Source organism: Alosa sapidissima, chromosome 12 (genome assembly GCF_018492685.1).
Source record: "Alosa sapidissima isolate fAloSap1 chromosome 12, fAloSap1.pri, whole genome shotgun sequence".
Taxonomy (NCBI): Eukaryota; Metazoa; Chordata; class Actinopteri; order Clupeiformes; family Clupeidae; genus Alosa; species Alosa sapidissima.
In genome coordinates, this window is record NC_055968.1 from 6,829,900 (window position 1) to 6,849,259 (window position 19,360).

Consider the following 19,360-nt stretch of genomic DNA (forward strand, 5'->3'; position numbering starts at 1 on the left):
ACCCAGACAGGGCCAGTCACTCCCACCTCCCTCGCTTTCTTTTGCTGTTTTTCTCTCTCTCTTTCTTTCTATCTCTCATTCGTGCCATGCTGTTTCCTGTGCCACCCTGCATCTGCACGGACGGCCCTTGCCCAGAACCCAAACATCCCGTCTGGTGAGGAGGTCAGCCAGAGCAGTACACAGCTGGCTCACTCTGCCGCCCAGATGTTGAGAGAGAGAGAGAGAGAGAGAGAGAGAAAGAGAGAGAGAGAGAGAGAGAGGAGTGGGGGATAGTAGATCAGCGAAATGGAGACTGAGAAAGAAGGAAAGAGCAGGAAGTCAGGAGAGAGTTAGATGCCGGCACACTTGAAAGCCCCTGGTGCCCCTCTGAAGTTGCTGTCTCACCTGAGCCCGCTCGGCAGGGTGGCAATGCGTCAGTCAGGGTTTTGGCAGCGGCGGCGTAGCAGGAAGTCAGCAGCTACGGTCGCAGCAGTGCTTGACTCACCCACAACTCACCGTGTGGGCCTCTTGGACACTTCCTGGACTGTTTTGTACAGGCCTTTCTTCTTCTTCTCCTTTGGAGCGGTGGAGGGATCAAAACAACCCCCACCCCCCTTTACCACCAAAGTCAAAGCTGCCCCTTACACTCAACCACTGCCTGGGCTACTTCCTCATGCAGGCGCCTGGACCACAAAGCAGGACTCAGAGGCCAGGTGGGGAGGCCAGTGGGGGAAGTAGAGATGAGTAGTCGGCTTGAGTCAGGCATGGGGAAGGGGAAGCGGGAGATGGATGACACCCAGCCCCCCCCTCCCCCCTCCCATCTCACTCACTATAGTCTCTCGCTCGCTTACTCATGTACTCATTCACCGGCCTGGCAGACTTGCTCTCGTTCACAGCAAAAACAGCCCTGAGGCCGCTAGCTGACTGGAAATGTGGAGGATGTTGGTGGGGGCCTGAGGAGTAAACAACGTGTCTGCCTTCTCTCCATTTACCAGTCTGACTGGGTGGAGTTGCCTCGTCAGTGACCCTGTCCGTCCGACACGGCGGTGCGGCGGCAGGTCGTCTTGTCTCGTACTGCAGTGGCGTTCCCGTCCGCTGCTCCTCGTGCAGAACAGAGCAGATCAGAGATGGACACGGGAGGCACGAGTGAGACGCGAGAGACGAAGAGTCTTTGACTCAGACACCAAGAACCCAGCTGCAGCCCCGCAATCCTGCACTACTGAGATGTGAATAACCTCCGACTTGGCAGAGTCTCTGATGGCGGCTGTTCTCTTTCACCAACACACTCAGACAGACTCACACACCTGTCGCCTCCAAGGGTGTTTGCACAACACAATCAATTATCATCCCACTCAAGCATGCAGGCTTTTTACTTTCTTGTGTCTGATGCATGTGGGTTGAGTGTCTCTCTGGCATCGTCTTTCAACAGTGTGTGTTTTGTGCATTAAGAGAGATGGTGTCCTCTGTTGCACCAAACACACACATGCGCGCGTGCACATACACACACACACACACACACACACACTTACTCATACTTACTCACTCACAGACACACTTGTTCAGTCTGTCTTTAGGGGCAGTCTAACTGGCTCCCAGATAGCATCAGGCAGCCTGAGATTAGCACCCATAAGGGTGCAGTTAAGCTGGGGCTTTCTGGCCAGACCTGCCCCTCTCTCTCCCCCCCCCCTCTCTCTCCCCCCTCTCTCTCTCCCCCCTCTCTCTCTCCCCCCCCCCCCCCCCCCCCTCTCTCTCCCCCACTCTCTCCATGCAAGTGTCGGCTCCCTCAGCTGGCTGGAGTGTGGCGGTCCACTGATGGCCTGTCTGCATTGTCCTCACGTTGATCTCATGTCCCCAGACCCCTAGGGTCCAGTGTGTGTCTGTGTGTGTGTGTGAATGAATGTATGTGTTTGTTGGGGAGGGTGGGGGGCGTTTTAAAGGCCCAGACAGGAACCTCGGCCAGCCTGCTGCTGTGAGATTTAGCAGTGCGCGCGGCAGATAATGGACTTACCAATTCTCCCATGACCGACCCGTTGTGCCGACAGCTCGCCGATAAGACTCGGACTCGAACTCCTTCACCATAAGTCGCCTGACCCAGCCGCTTCTGCTTCCTGGGCAGCCACAACCCCACCCAGTCATTAAGCCGAGACGAAGGCACATAAAGAACAAGCCGCACTACCTTTTAAGTTGCAAGCGATGCATCTGTGGAATGTGGCTGTTTATGAGAGGGAAGATGGTAGAGTGAATGCCAAGAGTGTTTTAACACTGTGGCTTCTCCACTGCACTAACAGTGGGCTGGTGGCTCAGAATGCACTCTGGAATTTCATGCATGTGCATTCTATGATAAATGGGAGAGCCCTGTCTGGGAATTTTCTAATATGATTGTATTTGAGTACTTACTTGTAAAAGCATAGGATGCATGTAATTTAAAATACATTACAATTAGTGTTTGCATACATAAATGATTGTGTTTTGCATTTAGTTTGTAAACTAACAAGGCATACATACTAAATGGAGAAAAAGGAGATCATAAATTAAAAAGCGTGCCAGTATGCATGTAATTTCAAATCAATAAAACTTGCAGAAAAAAAAGAATGCATTAGCATTTTCCAAATATGCATAGTAAAGAAGACGGAAAAGGGAGAAATTGTAGATCGTAAAAACTGTGTGTAAACATATCATCATACTTGTTGAAAGGGTCTGTTCTGCAGCCTCCGAGGGTCCCAGACCCCCAGGTGAGGCAACTGCTGGCTGACCTTTCAGAGGTATGCATGGGGTTTTGGGCCGGCCTGTGGAAACCCAGCTGTGCACATACCCTCTCTCCGTGGCTCGCAGTCCTGTAAAACCATCGCCTGTCTGCCCTCAAAGGGAGTGTGAATATGAATGGGGGATTAGTATGAAAGGCACTGTGTCCCGCAGGCGCAGGGCAGGACAGGAGGCAAAGGGGGAGCGCAGCTAGAAAGCACAAGGTTCATGGAGGAGGACACCCTCAAAGGGGGCATAGCTGGCTGGCAGAATGAAAGAGAAGCTTGCTGGAGCTTGTAGCACCATGCTTTCCTGTACATGTGGGAGCAGTGTGTGTGTGTGTGTGTGTGTGTGTGTGTGTGTGTGTTCAGGGTGTGGAGTGGAGTCTCTGGGGGGCAGGGGTCCATTGGGCTTGTGGAAAGGAGGTTGGCATGGGTGGTCCTGTTGTTATTTGTTTGTGGAAAGTGTGGATTCCAGACGGATGGACGGTCTCCTCGTATTTCCAGTCCACCCTCACCCTCACCTGACGGGTGGTCCCGCTGTGGCTCCGTTTTACCCCCATGGTGGGGCTGTTATTCCTGGCACAGCACCTCAGAGAAAGACCCCCTCGCCCACAAACCCCCAACACGAGAGCCAGGGATGGAGGCCCAGAGCCATGGCTGGAGGCTTACTGTTGCCTCTGGGCTGAACTCAGAGACCCGCAGCAATAAGTGTGTGTGTGGCCCAGGTGAGCAGCTCTGGGAGCTTTCTCTCTCTCTCTGTATGTGTGTGTGTGTGTGTGTGTGTGTGTGTGTGTGTGTGTGTGTGCACAGTTTTTCTGAAGGTGGTCCATGTGACTCGGCCCCCATGAGGCAGCTGGGGACTACAGTCAGACCTCACAAAAGCACAGCTTAGAATGCTTCTTGCTTGCCTCCCTCCCTCCGAGCCTTTGAGCTCCTCAGATAGATCATCTTCAGGACGGGCATCATCAAAGGAAAGCCCTAATCTTCACTGTGAGGAGATGAAAGATGATTGCTTGGCATCAGCACCCTCCCTTTCAAATCCTTCCTCTCTTTTCCCCTTTTCTCTTCAAATCCTTCCTCTCTTTTCCCCTTTTCTCTCCTCGTGAGTATTTCACGTGTGTCACTTTAACGTGCGTAGTCCATTCACTTCACTTCACCCTCGACGATACACTCGGCCCACCTTGCGTCTTTGTGGTGTGGGTCACCGCAAGGTCACGGCTAAGTGAGCAGCAACAAAGGCTTCCATGAAACAGCCTTCACCCCAACCACCACACACACACACACACACACACACACACACCTCAAGCAAAAACACTTGAGCATCGTAAAGAGGGCCTCAAGCCTCTTCTCCACAGAGCTAATTGCTCATGAGCCTCCGGTTTGCATCGTCTACACAGCCCACTGCTCCTGAAGAGCCTCTTCTGCCTGCGAAAGCAACTAACCGTTAGCGTCATAGCTCGTCCTGTGCAGACACTAGACACTGGGGCTTGGCAACAGGCGCCCGGCTCCAGGTTTTGCTCATTATGGCGAGGCTGCCTTGCCCGACTGCTTTTTTTGGTCTGCGTGGCGGCGGTGGTCGGGGCGTTTGTGTGCTCAGACGACTGCCGTCGCGTAGAGAACGGGGTCACGGTGCCATTTAAGGGGCTTTTGCCTTAAAGCCCCACGGTGGCAGACAGAGAGTCTATGCACTCTGCATGCAGGCTTTGGTTTTTAGAGAATTATGCCCCTCAGGAGACAGAGAGAGGGGGACATTGAGTGTTTGCCTTGCACTTTTTATGTTTTTTTTTCTTTTCGTCTTAGTTCATTTTAAGTCCACTTCGCAGTGGAATTTACTAAAATACTAGAAATGCTGTTTGAATTTTAGGGACTTTCTCACAACTGTATTTCAAATGCGCTGGCATTCTCTGCATTGATTCTGTAGATTGAATGCACTCAGGCTCTGAAGGATAGCTCTGGGTTCTGGCTTGCAGTGCATGGCCGTGGTGGATATCCTGCCGTTGCCTTTGCACTCTCTGCTCTTCCTGTTCCGGCACTATTTTTACTCTGTGGCGGCACATCTTTTAATCATTTATCCTGGTGTCCAGAGCCGTGTGGAGAGGGGGATGCAGTTTCCTGCAGAGGGAGTAGAAGTGAGAGGAGGGGAGGGGAAAGAGAGAGAGAGAGAGAGGGAGAAGAAGCAGTGGAGGGAGGAGAAGAAAGCGAGTGGGCTAATTAAACGGATGTGGGCTCCTGACAGTCTGAGTGAGCACGGGGCGAGAGCAGAGGGGTTATTTATGTTGTCGTTGCACTGTGCTTCCGTCCGCACCAGTCCAAGCCCCCACAAAAAAGAATATCCAACTTTGCAGATCTCTCTCAGGGGTCTGGGACGTCTTCACACACACACACACACACACACACACACACACACACACACACACACACACAGGTCTCAGGTCAGCGATATTGGGGAAAAAAATATAACAGTAAAAAAAAAACAGCCGCTGCTGAAGTCACTGCATTCGCTGCAGGCACCACCCTCCCCTGTAATTAGCTGCTAAATGCTAAGTAGTGTTTCATCGTTTCAAACGCTGACGCTTAAAAATAGCTCCCAGCGTTCAGCATTACAGCACATAGCAGCTTCTTCTGTAGACTCCAACCCTCTCTGTCTTTCTTTCTCTTCCCCCCTCTCTCGGCCTCTCTTGCTCTCTGTCCGGGCGGTGAGCGTCCATTCATAAAAGGATGCCTGGTGTCAGCAAGTGCTCTCGCCACCATCTGTGTGGCACTCTGTGCGTCTGCCCGCTTTCATCCGCCCCTGTGTGGCTGTCTGGGAGGCCGTCCAACTGGAGCGCTTCTGGAATGAGCTCATAGAAATCCTCATTCCCACCCTCCCACCCCGTCCCCCAACATGCTCTGTGGTGCTGGGAGAGGGTGAGTTCACCCCGTCCTGCCTCTGCCCCCGGCCCCCGCTCTCTCTCTCATTCTCGCGTGCCTGGGTGCTGATAAGTCCTCTGGGTGCCTCGCGGGGTCCAGAGTCCACACATGTAGAGATAAAGTTTGTCCAGCCGGCCGAGGAGAGGCTCTGGCAGCCCATAAAGATCTCCGTGTGGCTGGCTGATTTATATCTGCGGACTCCATAGATGCTGCTGCCATTTGGCCTCATCTCCTTTCGGCACGTTTCTCAAGCAGGGGCGTCTGGAGGCCACTGTTGTCAGCTCCTCGCCCACCCAGACGGCGTCAGCGACCTGGGTGACTTTCATAAGTGGCCAGGCCTCACAAAAGCTATTTTTACTTTCACACATTTATTCATTTAGAAAACACGTTCGTACAAAGCATAGTAGGAAGATCAAGCATTGTTTCATTCTATTGTGCAATCAATTGGGATATGGATTCTACAACTTTAATATTAGGCATGTTATTCTATCAGTCTAGTGACATATTTTCTCATGCCTTATTCCTTCTTTTGTGAAGCTATGTGTAAAGGCCTTGGTTATACTCACTTGCACACAGCTTCAGGTGCACACAGAGCTTCAGGTGCACACAGAGCTTCAGGTGCACACAGAGCTTCAGGTGCACACAGCGCTTCAGGTGCACACAGAGCTTCAGGTGCACACAGCGCTTCAGGTGCACCCTCTCTCAGGGACATGCACAGAGATTTTGGGGGCAGGGGCTCAAGTGAAAAAGGGCACTTCCCATAATTTCCAAATAAAAAATGCCAAACAAAAAGTGGTTAAATCTTTACACTTACCCCTCTATTTTGAGTTTTTGCTCAAAATTACACACCGCCCACGAACAATGGCCCTGTTTCCTGTCAGAGAGTGGCAGAGGGTAGAACGATTTTTTAGGCTGTTTTGCACATCTCTGGAAATGACCACATTCTGCCCTCTTGGTCATTTATTTTGTCTTGGAAACACAACTGAGGCCCACTACCAGGTTTTGTGAATCCGTATCTCAAAGTGGATCAATATAGAATGAAATATGAGTACTTAAGACCATTATTTGCCAAGGTATGCTCATGCGTTTTGTAAAATGCCCTAAAGAAACTCTCCATAGGACTTTTGGTTACCCAAAATGCATACTGACAATAAAAGGCTTACTGTGTGGCAACCTCTTGGTGTAGAAGCATAATCCTGGTCTCAAATGAAAAGTAACACTTTGAGGTTTCTTGTAGACTATTTGGAATGTATGTCAGGGGTTCTGATATAGAATGACTACACAAAATATGTAATGATCACACAAAAGTCTGTATGACTCATTGAGTGCTGGGGGTGTATGGGGTTAGTTCGTAACGCAAACATGGCAGTCGTCTACACATATTCCACCCCTTCCACCGCCAAAAGTTGACATGTGAACCAGGCTTGTGCAAAATTCCAGAATTGAGTTGAAACTGGCTCTTAAATTCAAATTCAATTCTTGAATTTCACTTGTATTTCAATTGAGGTAGCAAACAGGAAGCAGAATTGCAATTCGAATTGTGCACAACCCTGATGTGAATACATCGTGCCAACCATGTGTTGTGATCTCACAGCTGGAGCAAGGTTGGTGTGTCATGATTCGTGAAGCATTGCGCACGCACAGTTATACCAGAAATAGATGCCCAATAAGTGCCCAAAAAGCGTTGCAATATGGCCGCCAAGTGGAGGGACTTGCCTAAAAGGACTTTGTTGAAAGCACCAAATTCATGTGATATGCTGTGTGATGAGTACGCCACGATAAATTTAAGCTAGTTGAACCTGGACTTGAGATTTTACTGGGGCACAGCAGTTCAGTACTGGGGCACAGGCCCGAGTAAAAAGGTTCTAGTGACACCCCTGCTAAATTGGAAGAAAATCCCAGAGGATTTTGAAATTCTGGCCGGACGCATTTTTTGGTTCTCAAAGGAGGACATGTCCGGGGAAAAGAGTACGTCTGGTCACTCTAGAGTAAGGTGTGAGAGGGGGAGCTTACGTTTTAGCTATTAGATTGTAGCTCATGATTTAGGTTACTTTAGCAAGAATCAAGTTCACTAGGCCACATTTTCTTTTCGTCTTGGCAAGTAATCTGTAACCTGTAACTATACTCAAGTTACCTCCACACAAGCCAAGAAACAGCACAATTGGGCTGGGCGCTGAGAGCCTGTCTGCCTGACATGAAGCCTGGCTATGACTGCATGTGCGTTGTGTAAGACGTGGAGGGAGGGAGGGAGAGAGGGCACCGAATGCAACAAGTCTAATCTCCCGACCTCATATTTAGGTTTTTAGTCTAATCAATATATTTGACAGGGAAGCAGTGTGCAAACTGGAATATGTATAGCCACGTTTTTATTTGAAAGCACTCCAGAGGAAAGGGCACTTTCTCTCCTGGACAAAAAAGGGTAGGAGCCCCTTTGACTCTATGTGTGCACGTCTGACGGCGCAATTTTGATCACTCAGAACCTAGCAGACGTACTCGCAGACTCACTGGTCTGGTCTGTGGGTGAATTTCCGTTCCTCTTTCCTATTGTAGGTCAGTGTGTTGATGCCCCTGAGCATAAGAGCTCATTCTGCTGTGGGTGGAAGCGAGACTAGGGGGAAGAGAGGAGGGGTAATGAGGCAGCTGTCTGCAGGATGGGTTTCAGCTTTTGCCCCCGCAGATCCGCTAGCTGCCTGGGTTGATAAGCCGCAAGGCCCAAAGCTGTGTGTGTGTGTGTGTGTGTGTTTGTTTGTGTGTGCTGCCTACCGCACATGCAGGAGGGGCCCTGTTGTCTCAGCATGGCTTCTGAGATTGTGCAACCACTTCCGTCTGTGTCAGAGTATGACTGGTGTGTGCACAGTGTGAGTGAGTGTGTGTTTGCTGTCCTGTGCGTAAGATGAGTTGGCAGATAAGCCTGGCTGTGGCTTTCGGGAAAAGCGCCGAGCAGCAGAGCCATTGGAGCCAGTGAAGCTACCAGCTGCTAGCCTCTGCATTTAAGCTCCTGGCCTGTCTTCAAAGGCCAACAGCCCATTCCAGACATCTCTCTACGGGCTTGTGTAATGCGGCACCGATGGGGCTCCGACGGGGAGGGCCAGCAGCTCAGTAAATGACCACTGACATACTCACGATTCCTCCGGCCAGGGGGCTGTGCCATGACCCGTCTGCATCTTCTTTTTTTGGGGGTGGGGGAGATTGTTTACAACAGTTCGCTGTTCCCGTATAACACTCCCTTATAGCACTAACTGTCCTGTATAGCACTGCTGACCTGTTGTCCAATATAGAACAGATTCAACAAAGTTTTTCTTTGCTTTAGTTTTTGAGGTGTTTACACAGCATTAATAATAGCAACCTAGTACTTTGTAAAAGTGTAATAAATTGAAAAGAATCTGTATGCAGATATGATTGCAGAAGAAGAATCTTGCTAAGGTGTCGACTGTCTGTTTGTTTATCTCCTGACAGGTGTGTAAAGGTCCGAGATGTCATCCAAAATGCAGAGTTCAAATAACATCGCCCAGGCTAGGAGGACTGTACAGCAGCTGAGAATAGAGGCCAACATGGAGAGGATAAAGGTACCAGTAACCAACCGCCTCCCTGACTTCACCCAAATCCCCAGGATTCTGTCGAAGGCCTCTTCCAGGATGTTTGCTCCGCTTCTGCGTAACCCTATCAAGGATGTGCTCTTTCAGTGTAATAGCTTCCTGGAGCGAGTCAGCTCTGATCCCCACACCTTTTTTTTTTTTCAGTTACCGATCTGAAGCAACCACCTCAAACCCTTCCTGTTAAAACACTTCTCGCCTTGTTGCTCAATTACTCCTCTGGGTATTTGTGCATAGAAGAACCCCTTTGTGTTACTTTGTGTCTGTTTGTATCTCTTTGTGCAGAAGACGCAGAGAGGGGTGAAGAGAGGGGGGGGGGGCATGAGAGAGGGAGAGCAAAAGAAAGCAAGTTCTGTGTGCTTTTGTTTCTTGTGGTAACTCGTCTGTTTCTTTGTCCTCACAGGTGTCGAAGGCCTCTGCAGACCTCATGCACTACTGTGGAGAGCATGCCAAGTACGACCCTCTTCTCATGGGAATCCCAGCCTCAGAAAACCCCTTCAAAGACAAGAAGCCCTGCACCATATTGTAGCCTGAAGTCACTGCATCGTCTTAAGTTTTTTTTTCTTTTATTTCTTTTTAAAAATATGACGGATACATTCAGTTTTTTTAAAAGAAAAGTTAATATGCTACTACTTATTTGGAACAGGCATCTAACTGTCAGTTGGAAGGTTCCCCAGAACTGTGTTCATCTTATCAGGCACAAACAGTTGCATTTTACCATTCCTCCCACTACCACAGTACCACCCTTTCTTTTTTGTTGGTCATGATGGTTGTCTGATTTGCAGCCCCCCCACCCCACCCCATTCATTTGATTCGACATTTGATCAGCAGGACACAGAGTGTCTTTCTCCTGTGTGACCACACTAGACAAAGTCCTAATTGACTCTCTTGTTAACACAGGCAGTCAAAGAGTAAGAGTAAAGGAAGGAGATGGATAAAAGAAAGAGAGAATGAGAGGAGGGCAGGATTAGGGCAAAGGTCACATGCATTGAGGCACTTGTGTGTGTGTGTGTGTGTGTGTGTGTGTGTGGGGGGGGGGGGGGGGTGTAAATCAGGTGCCTCTGGTGGCGTCACAGTGACGTCCTTCACCCTATAGCAGGCACGACCTTCTTTTTTTACTCCAGGGGGAGAGGCTAGTCTCTAAACAAAACAAAAGCCTGTGTCATTCCTCAGAGTCAATGAGCGTCTTTTGAGCGTCTTAACCCACTCGATTCTTTCGCAAGCCGTTTTGGAGAAGATTGAGTGATCTAATCAAACAGGGAGAGGAACAGCAGAAACTATTTGGGGGAAAGAGAAAGGGTGGCCGACTATTTGAAATTCACTGACTCCGCCACAGTGTCGTCCATCGGGGTTTTGTGCTTTGGTGTGTCGCACAATATTTTTCCATGTCAGGTGTCTTAACTGTTTATCTTCAGCGGCAGTCCTTCACCTGAATACCGGGACGCTGTTATATAAACGCGAGCAGGCCTCAGTCATGTTTGCCGCCGATGTGACTTATACAATGCCCCGATTTTTACATAAATGTCCAGCTGTATTGATTTCTGGTTTGCAAATACATGTCAGATAATTTCACAAGTCAACATTCGTGATTACAACACTGATTTCTGTCACCAACACCTGTAACTTATGTCCCCAAAATCACATTCTGTATGAAAATGGTACTAGAAATGAATTGAATGAAAGAAATATATGTAATATTTTAGCGTACACTCTGAATTGACATGGATCTGGGCTCTTATAGCAAGTTGGACTGGAATAGATTTGGCCGGGCTTGGCACAGATTGGCAGGATCCAGTCCAGATATGGGCCAGATCAGAGCTAGTCTTAGCCATTACCAGGAGGGGTTGGCTGTAGAAAATTAAAACATCCAACTGTTTAAAGTATACGGTAGAGTAGCAATATGTTTAATGAAGATCATGGTACATAAATATATGGTAACCCTTTAATAATGAGTGTATGCCTTATGTTCATGTAAAATTATTTGGATGGTCTTGATTTATTGTTATGATTATGTCTGTTTTATTTTTCTTTGTTTTTGGAGAATGAAAATGAGATGTTTTAATGTGTCTGTGCCATCACGTCCACATTTTTACCAGCAATGGAGATGAATTATGCGGCTTTTGAATGCTTTTCTTCATCTATGGTATCCCACAACATTGAGCAGGAAAAAGACTTTTAAACTGACAGGGTTTTTGTGATCACAGTGAATGTTGGGCTGACTGTTATTATCTTGAATTATAACATTCCATGTTTACGACCTCTTTGTTTTTTATGTTGCTGTTTTCCAATACGCTCATGATTGCCATGCAGTGTGTGTGTGTGTGTGTGTGTGTGTGTGTGTGTGTGTGTGTATAAACGTGTGCCGCACAAACTGGCAGAGCGTTAACCAATGAAGAGACCAGCCGAACCAGCCAAGGCCTTAATGAAGTACTCCTGCTCTAACGTCCATTTGCTCACACAACCAATCGACCGACCGACTGACCACTCTTCTTACAGTGATGTCTAAACTGTGATCCTAGCAGGGAGATGCCTTCCCTTTCATGGGGAAACTTCACTGTGCACAGAGGTCTTTGTACTCCCTGTGTCGGGCCTGTCACTGTGGAAATGGGGATGTTACATGACTGGACAGTTTTAGAGTGTGAGCAGTTTTGACCACTAAAGTAGCCTTGCTGCCGGGCACTACAATCCAACAAGCGACTGTTCTGTTATGTTCTGTAGAGTTATCTGTTGTAGTCCCATGTGTCATTTAAAGTGTTTCCCCCCTTATCTCCTTTGTGTCATTTTAGAAAAAATTATTTGCAGATGTTTCAGCTAATCTATATTACCCCCCTCCCCCAAGTGTCTGTTCCTTAAAAGGTGTGTGTTTATACTATATGAGGAAAGGATCTTAAATGACTTTCATTGCCTGTACCGCTTTGCCTTTGGCATTTTAGAATGGAGTTGTGTGTTGACCATGAACCTCGTTTTTCATTCTCCTCCAGTTCCAACTTGTAGACTTGTTATCTTCTCCTCACTTCCCTGTGCTTTAATGCCACAGCTGTCTGTCTCTCTGGTGCTGTAAAAGTGGTCTGCACCCCTAACCCCAGTCTAAAGTGAAATATAATTTTATCATCAGTTTGGTGTCTTGGTTTCTTCTTTGTGTTGATTGTATGTTGTAATTGATTAAAGTCATAATGTAAGTATATCTCTGCACTTTTCTGCACAATGTCAATATTTAACAAACCCTGTGTAATATTACACCATTGCACTTCATACACCACATGAATACTCTGAACATAGAAATCTGGTCTATACTAATGAGGTTATATATGCTATTCTAATCAGTTCTACCAACACTATTCTATTATCAGTGCTATTGGTGCTTAATCAGCACTGATTAATACTATTGTGAGTACTATAAATCTATCAATACTTTACCGCAGGACATGAAGACTTAAACAAAGAGGTTTGATAGAAAAACAAAACCACATGACCCTGTCCTTGTCCCCTGCTGTTGATCCTTTTAGTGGCCACTGGGTCAGCGATCCACATCTCAAAATTGGCACTTGCTCTAATTCGCGACGGCTTCTTTTGTTTTGTTTTTGTTTAGCTTGAGGTCAAATCAGCGATGTTTCCCTTTTCCCTTTGGTCTGCTGTTTCAGCCAGAATCAGGTCAGGCCATATGCGCTGGCCCACATTGATATAATCACTGCTGCAGTCACGTCCCCGATGGATGCTCCTGGCTTTTGTAGTGTTGTCATTTGACATGATTGTGTTACCAGCGAGCCTGGTGTAAAAGCTCCAGGATGAGCCTGTAATCTAGTGTGAGGGGGCCAGGGGAGGGGGCATCGAATGTCTCACCTGTTTTCCTGCAGGGCCTGAAACAGTTGAAGTGTCATAGCGTTTGCTAAATAGCAGCAAGTGAATGTTCCTATTCCTCTCTTGCCTTTCTGCAACCACAAATTAATATCTTACTGGATTTGAGTTTTTGTATGTACATGGATATATTTATCGGAATGAGACTGAAAAAATGAATTATCCAGAACAACAGATACTACTAGCAGTGTCTTCCCAGCCAGTGTAATTTTATTAATGTCTAGGAATGTAAAGTTCTTAAAAGTATGCACAGATTTGCATGTTAAGATGCATTCATGTCACAGAGAAGGCATCTGTATATCCACACAGGGTGAACTGCATAGTTCATCAGAATGCACAGTGTTGAAATGCTGAATTGATGGGAAGAGACACAACCCCCACACACACAATCTCTCAGCTGTGAGCACCAGTTCACACTGCCCTGCTTCTTGTCTGACCTTAGCAGGAACTCTAGTAGTTCATTCCCAGAGTGTGGACTCTGACAGCCCAAAACCACAACCTCAGAGGCCATGCAAAGTATTTCCAAGACACTGACATTTTGGAGTTCACCGTAAAGACACAACAACACTGCCCTCCACCCCCCAAGAATTCCTTTCTTTTCCGAGTAGGGAGGTGCATTTAGTCAGTCACGCCCTCCACAGTTGTTGTCAGTGATGGAAACTCCAGAGTTCACACTCACTAAACAGTTACTCTCACACACAAGACAGAAGATAGTGATTTAGACGTCACTCCTCTGATCAGTGTGCACTCTTTAGTGTTCAACCCCCATTCCAGTATTTTGTGAGGATGAGAGACTTTTTGTAGAGGGTTGCCCCCACTACAGAGCAGTAGGATCAGCATAGAGTACTCTCATCAGACCGCCTCACCCTTCTGCATACCGCTCATGGTGACAATAACCCAAACGGCACAGCTTGACCTGATTCCGCAGGTCCTCAAATTCAGTTAAGACTGCAGCACAGGTCTCAGTTTCAGCCAAGTGAAACTAGATGCCAAGGCCACTTTTACATTGATATATGTAGGCTATTGTTTAGCATTGCACTTGTAACTTATATCATTTATATGTTTTTTTTTTTAATTCATGCTGCCCTCCCAATGTTTCCAGTTGATAGTGACGGCATTGGGTGGGGTCTGTTTCCTGCTGATGAGAAATGCTAACTTTGTCCTCCCTTCATTCCTTAGAATGGGACTATTTTTAGTCCCTGGTCTTTCCCTGTGCCCCATGTCTCATGGCCTTGACTCATGCTGTTATTGTTTTTGAGGCCTTTGTCCATGTATGGCGCACAGCCATTAGTTTTGGTGTCCATCTGAACTCACTCATGAATCACTCACTCTCTCCCTTCCGTTTCTAGCACCGTCGGGGGGTAAGTTTCTCCTGTTCTGTGTGAAGATAGGGGGTTGTAGGTGACTGGTTAGGCTGTCATCTTGGCCTGCAATAGAAAATAGAGCAGGCATTCTGTCAACCTCCACCTCATTATACCTCTAGCTATTTTTAGAAACATTCACAGCGTGTCAGTGCTTTTACAGAGCTTGGCAGGCAGTCGCTTTGGGGAAAAGGGAGTTTTCAAAGCCAAAACTGTGATGCACATCCGATTGCCATTTTTTTCAACCTCACTGGAAAGTTTGAAAGGAAAATGTTTTATTCTACCTCTCATGCAGCAATAGTGAGGTCTTAATCAATCAAGACAGACATTTCACATCAGCAGCTATTGTCATTGCAAAGGAATGCTAAACCATTGTTACTGGAAATGTTGATATTCTGGACATCCCTTCCAATAATTGGGCTTTTTGGGAGTAAGAAACGACCCTCTTATGAACTCTGATATTGCACAAATCAGCACCCAGCTGTTTATACAGCTTCCATTAGTGTTGTTTTTTGTTTATTCAGTTGGCAGGGCATAAGAGGTAATGTCACACCCTCCTCTTTCAAACCACAGAGCGCACATGGAATGCCCCCCTACACCCTCCCAGCTGGTTTGAGGTGTTATTCCAAAGCACCTGCAGGTACAAGAGAAGGACCTCTTCACACCTCTCATTGCCTGGTGTGTCACCTTTAAATCACAACTACAATGAGTCTATGATAGGACATTTTATGAACATGTATGTCTTCTGATCAGACTAAACCGCTCAAAGGAGCAAAGCTAACTACACATATGCTAATCTGTCGCACTAGCGCTGATGTGGTCTCAGTTCCTAGAAACAAGCAGTAGATAGCATGACCCTTTGCCTGGAGAGTGTATCAGTCATGTCACGGTCCTCATGATTGTTTTCCTGGTCATGTTGACATTTTTGTGCTGACAGTTCAATGTCAAGTGTTTGTGTGTTTATGCAGCTGGTTACTTTGTTGTGAGTCAGGGCAGGGCACTAGGTTTGAAGCAAATTGAGCGTTGTGTGTAGCAGGGCACTCTACCAGCAACTGACCCCATCACTTGCTTCACATGGTCAAACGAGTCAACGAGTACATTAGTATACTGCACACTTGGTTCAAATTACACATCAGAAACAGATATCAGGTTCAACTATTTATTCCATACTAATACAAGTGTGGAGAACACAGCAACATAAATACAATTCATTAAATTAAATATATTAACACAAACCAACATTTCTTTTCACTAAATGGATGTTAAGGAATAGGTCAATACATGTACTTCCTAAACTTATTAAGAGGTGTAGAACATCTTCCCTTTTTTTAAATAGTAACTCATGAAAGGACAAAAACAACATAAGTTAAAAGCTGTTCTCAAAAATTCCAGAGTATCCAGTAAAGCAACTCTCAGTACTCCTCACAACAGAGACTTGCCTGCAAGGCAGAGTACAATCCATTTCCTTTTGCCCCAGTTCTTGAAGCCTGCCCGGTTAGGAACCTCCTTGAATTATATATATATAAAAAAAAAAAAACACCCCCTTCTCGTGCTCACCACGTGCCGGTGAGCATTCACATGATTCGGTTTCCTGTAGCACAGTCCCTTTTCCCGGCAAATGGTGGACAATATCATTCCCTGGCAGTTCAGCATACTGCGGAGTCATTCTTCCTGAACAGGTCCTGGGACTGCATCTGCTCCGATTATGCATTAAGTCCACACCCTTGACAGTCAAGTCCAACTGTTCTTTTGTCTTGTTGATGCTTGTCATTCATCTTCCCAGCCAGTGCAGGGGCTGTTCGGAGGGATCCTTTGGACTGGAGGCATCAGACACATCATCTAGTGCAATACTTTTAAAAAAGTAAACAGTGTGCAGTTCTCATTCTTGATCATCGCTCAGGGAGGTTGATAACGGGCACCCACTGGTCTAGAACCCGGCTGTCTCTGCAGAATCTGTTCAGTTTACTCAGGGCTGGGTCTTTCCACGTGGATGACTGGGGATTCTTCATGAACAAATACTCAAATTAGTCTCACAGTGATAACCATGCATATGCCATAGTCAAACAAACTTAAAATAAGATCTAAACATAGAATTAGCATAGACTGTAGGCTACATGTTTAGTCAGATATGCTCATTTGCTTGCTTGACCAACCACTAGGCTCTTTTTTTGCATTCATTACATTTTCTAGTGTGCAACTGCTGGTTGCTTTAGAGCTTTTCTTCCTGGAACTGCTGTTTGCAGAAGTACCCCACAGGAAGTTCAATGAAATCTGCCAAGGCCAGCCGCAAAATTTCGCTAACTGGAATCAGATCAGTCAGCACGGCTGCCAATTTACTGCTGCACTAGACAGCAAGGAATTCCACATCAGAGACCCTCATAGATCAGGAAACGTTTAACAACTTCAATCAGCCGAGATGGACTTTTAACCATCTTCAAAGGGCTGCAACTGGGGAGCTGCAATTGCCTCTGGTAACTGTGCAGTTTTGGATGTCACATCATTGACTCTGGTGTGACTTAACTCTATCTGATCCTACTACTGAAAAGCATTAATTTAACTGTAAAAGTCAGCAGAGAATAAATCATTCTGTCACAAACGCAGACTTAATCATAGAGAAACCGTACTTACAGTGACTAAAACACAGTGTAGGTCCATTGGCTCTCCTCCTGGTTTCATTCCCCCAAGGATCTCTGCCAGACGTTGCATATTGTTCACACGCAGGATGTTGATGTCATTCTCACAGCAGAATGCCTGGATCAAGGTGAAGTGAATCTGAAGTGCAACGTCTTGAACATCCTCCTCGTCAGTAGCCAAGAGACATAAAACCACATTGTCGGGGTCCCTAATGATAAGAGTCAAAATTAGAGCAAATTAGACGTGACTTTAGCAAACACAGAAGGTTTTTATTTTCAATTTAACTACAAATATGTCGAGGTCAGTATGCATAAGCGAAGCAACAAAGCACTCAAGCAAACAATGTACATTTTTAGAAAAAAAGTGTATTAACGTGACATGATATTCATACTTACACATTCAGGGACTTTGCCGCCTCGTATACTCCTACAGTGATGCAACCCTGAGGTAATGCAGCGCTGAGGACATCTTCCACCGCCCTTGCCACGGAATCCATTCTGTAGAAATGAATATCTGTTAGTTTGTTTGCCAACACCTGACTAAGGACAATGGATGATGCTAACTACCTATGAAAGCCGCACAAAAACTTATGAAAAACTCCGTCAGACTCCGCTGAAGTTAGTTGAGAAAGCACCATGCACAAAAAAACACCGCAGCCAAATTCTGTCAGGAACGTTAATCCATCGATAGAAAATTCTGCAAAATGATAACGTTACTGTCGAGGGTCAGACGTCAATTTAGAAGAGAAGTTTGCGTAGCTTGCTAATTAGCTGTTGACCAAAGACCTTTACCCACCGAACTGCCTGGTAACGTTCGGCAGGCATGTCACGAGCGATAGAAGAATGCCTTGCCATTTCAACTAATTAGGCAAGCTAGCCGGCAAGATAACTTACTAACAAAAAGTCCACGTAAACGGTCAGAAATGTTTCCCATGTGTTAAGTGACTTCAGCAACGTTGCATGACAACTGCGAAATGGGCAACTCTCAAGCCGAAAACGTCAAGAACGTAACGTTAGCTAAAATTGACGTTAGGTATCACCAAGATGCTTGGCCACATTGATCATAACTTGCTGCAGAGGTTTTTCTATCAATGTATTGCACGTAACATACAACAAAACTTCAAATACTGCACTTATAGATGACATGCAAGGCCGTATGAAATAATAAAGTACCTTTCAATGGCGTTATCTCCACAAGGTTCTTCAAAAGTCATATTGCACATCGGGTAAAATTCCGGTAGCGCTATGATGTCCCTGCTGTGAAACGCGTAGTACTCCTTTTGCGCCAGCACCGTGGGAACGTCGTCAGTGGAACTCCAGAAATTGAATGTTAAAAGAAATGCAGGCAAGTTTCTAGCGCCACTTATTTGCATAGTCAACGCTGATTGGCCACTCAAAATCAGACCGTAACCTGTAGCATGCCTGTAACTATGCTCAGCGCCCTCTGTTGCCTGACTCTCACATAAACTCTTGATCATATTCTTTATCTTTAAGTAATGCGTGAAAAGTCCCAATTTGCAAAATCTTGTGGTAGATTCTTTTAGGATATTCAACTTCATGCGGGAAAAATAAAGCAGTTTTAGTTGTGTGAGCGTCAATCGCCTCAGCGTTGTTTGTTTGAAAGCTTGTAGGCTTGAATAATTGTGGATCAAGTCAGTTAAAATGCTCTGCAACAGGTAGCCTGACATATGCGACCCTTCCAGTTTTACTGACACGCAGCTCTCACCACACGCTAATGTCACAGCGACATCGTGTGGATTTTCGTAGCATCGTAGGCAAGCGCACCAGAGCCGCCCTCCGCAGTTTTAAAAAATAAATAAATAAATAAATAATATATATAATAAAATATATATATAATATATTTTATTATTATTATTTTATTTTATTTTAAACTGTTGTTTTTTTTAAATATATATTTATATATATATTAGCCTACCACTAAATCCAACGCAACCGCAGGTACCTTTTATGCTTAATACATTAGCGATTGTTCAGCTAATAACTTGAATTCAATTTGGTTTAATTCATGCAGATGTAATGGTTTGTCAGATAAACAAACTTTATCTTGGCCGATAAATGTAGGTTTCGAGCAGAAATACAGATCCTTTTTTTACCCACCTCGTATTTTCCTCCGATGCATGATGAAAGTAGATGTAGAAGGATGTTAAAGGTGTTAACTTTTGGTAGGCAGCACTGTAGCCTAGTTGTCATATTAATTACATAAGTAGAAAAGACTTTCATGCATATAGATTGACGGAGTAGGCTAGCCTAGGCCTACGGCACGT

At 46.1% G+C, this 19,360-nt stretch overlaps 3 protein-coding genes across 7 annotated transcripts in view; 2 read left to right on the plus strand and 1 right to left on the minus strand.

The window, feature by feature from the left end:
- The window catches only part of gng12b (guanine nucleotide binding protein (G protein), gamma 12b), a 44,104-nt gene extending 31,764 nt beyond the window's left edge, over positions 1–12,340 (plus strand). For 3 of the 4 annotated variants that reach the window (XM_042111875.1, XM_042111878.1, XM_042111877.1), the window contains exons 3-4: positions 9,090–9,199; positions 9,630–12,340. In XM_042111875.1, coding sequence (XP_041967809.1) covers positions 9,107–9,199; positions 9,630–9,755 — 219 coding nt within the window. In that variant the 5' untranslated portion in view covers positions 9,090–9,106 and the 3' untranslated portion in view covers positions 9,756–12,340. Of the gene's footprint in view, positions 1–8,613; positions 8,813–9,089; positions 9,200–9,629 lie in introns of those variants that run through there. The other variant, XM_042111879.1, reaches the window with a different exon arrangement.
- sec16b (SEC16 homolog B, endoplasmic reticulum export factor) overlaps positions 11,474–19,360 on the plus strand; it is a 34,135-nt gene continuing 26,248 nt past the window's right edge. The window contains exon 1 of the mRNA XM_042111824.1: positions 11,474–11,565. Coding sequence (XP_041967758.1) covers positions 11,474–11,565 — 92 coding nt within the window. The remainder of the gene's footprint in view (positions 11,566–19,360) is intronic.
- gadd45ab (growth arrest and DNA-damage-inducible, alpha, b) lies at positions 15,588–18,406 on the minus strand. Of its 2 annotated transcripts, none has more exons than XM_042111861.1 (4): positions 18,249–18,406; positions 17,472–17,573; positions 17,071–17,284; positions 15,588–16,445 (listed from the first exon to the last, which is right to left on the minus strand). In XM_042111861.1, the coding sequence occupies exons 1-4, from the start codon at positions 18,296–18,298 to the stop codon at positions 16,332–16,334; spliced, it is 480 nt and encodes a 159-aa protein (XP_041967795.1). In that variant the 5' UTR covers positions 18,299–18,406; the 3' UTR covers positions 15,588–16,331. The 2 variants fall into 2 exon arrangements, with proteins under 2 accessions (XP_041967795.1, XP_041967796.1); XM_042111862.1 differs by lacking the exon at positions 18,249–18,406 and adding an exon at positions 17,643–18,188.

Excerpts from the sequence above, each read along its gene's own strand:
- gadd45ab (XM_042111862.1), bottom strand. The coding sequence starts at position 17,713 with ATGGTGCTTTCTCAACTAACTTCAGCGGAGTCTGACGGAGTTTTTCAT. Across the intron at positions 17,285-17,471 it reads GCGGCAAAGTCCCTGAATGT|GGACCCCGACAATGTGGTTT; the intron begins GTAAGTATGAAT and ends TCTTATCATTAG. Across the intron at positions 16,446-17,070 it reads TACACTGTGTTTTAGTCACT|AATCCCCAGTCATCCACGTG; the intron begins GTAAGTACGGTT and ends TTGTTCATGAAG.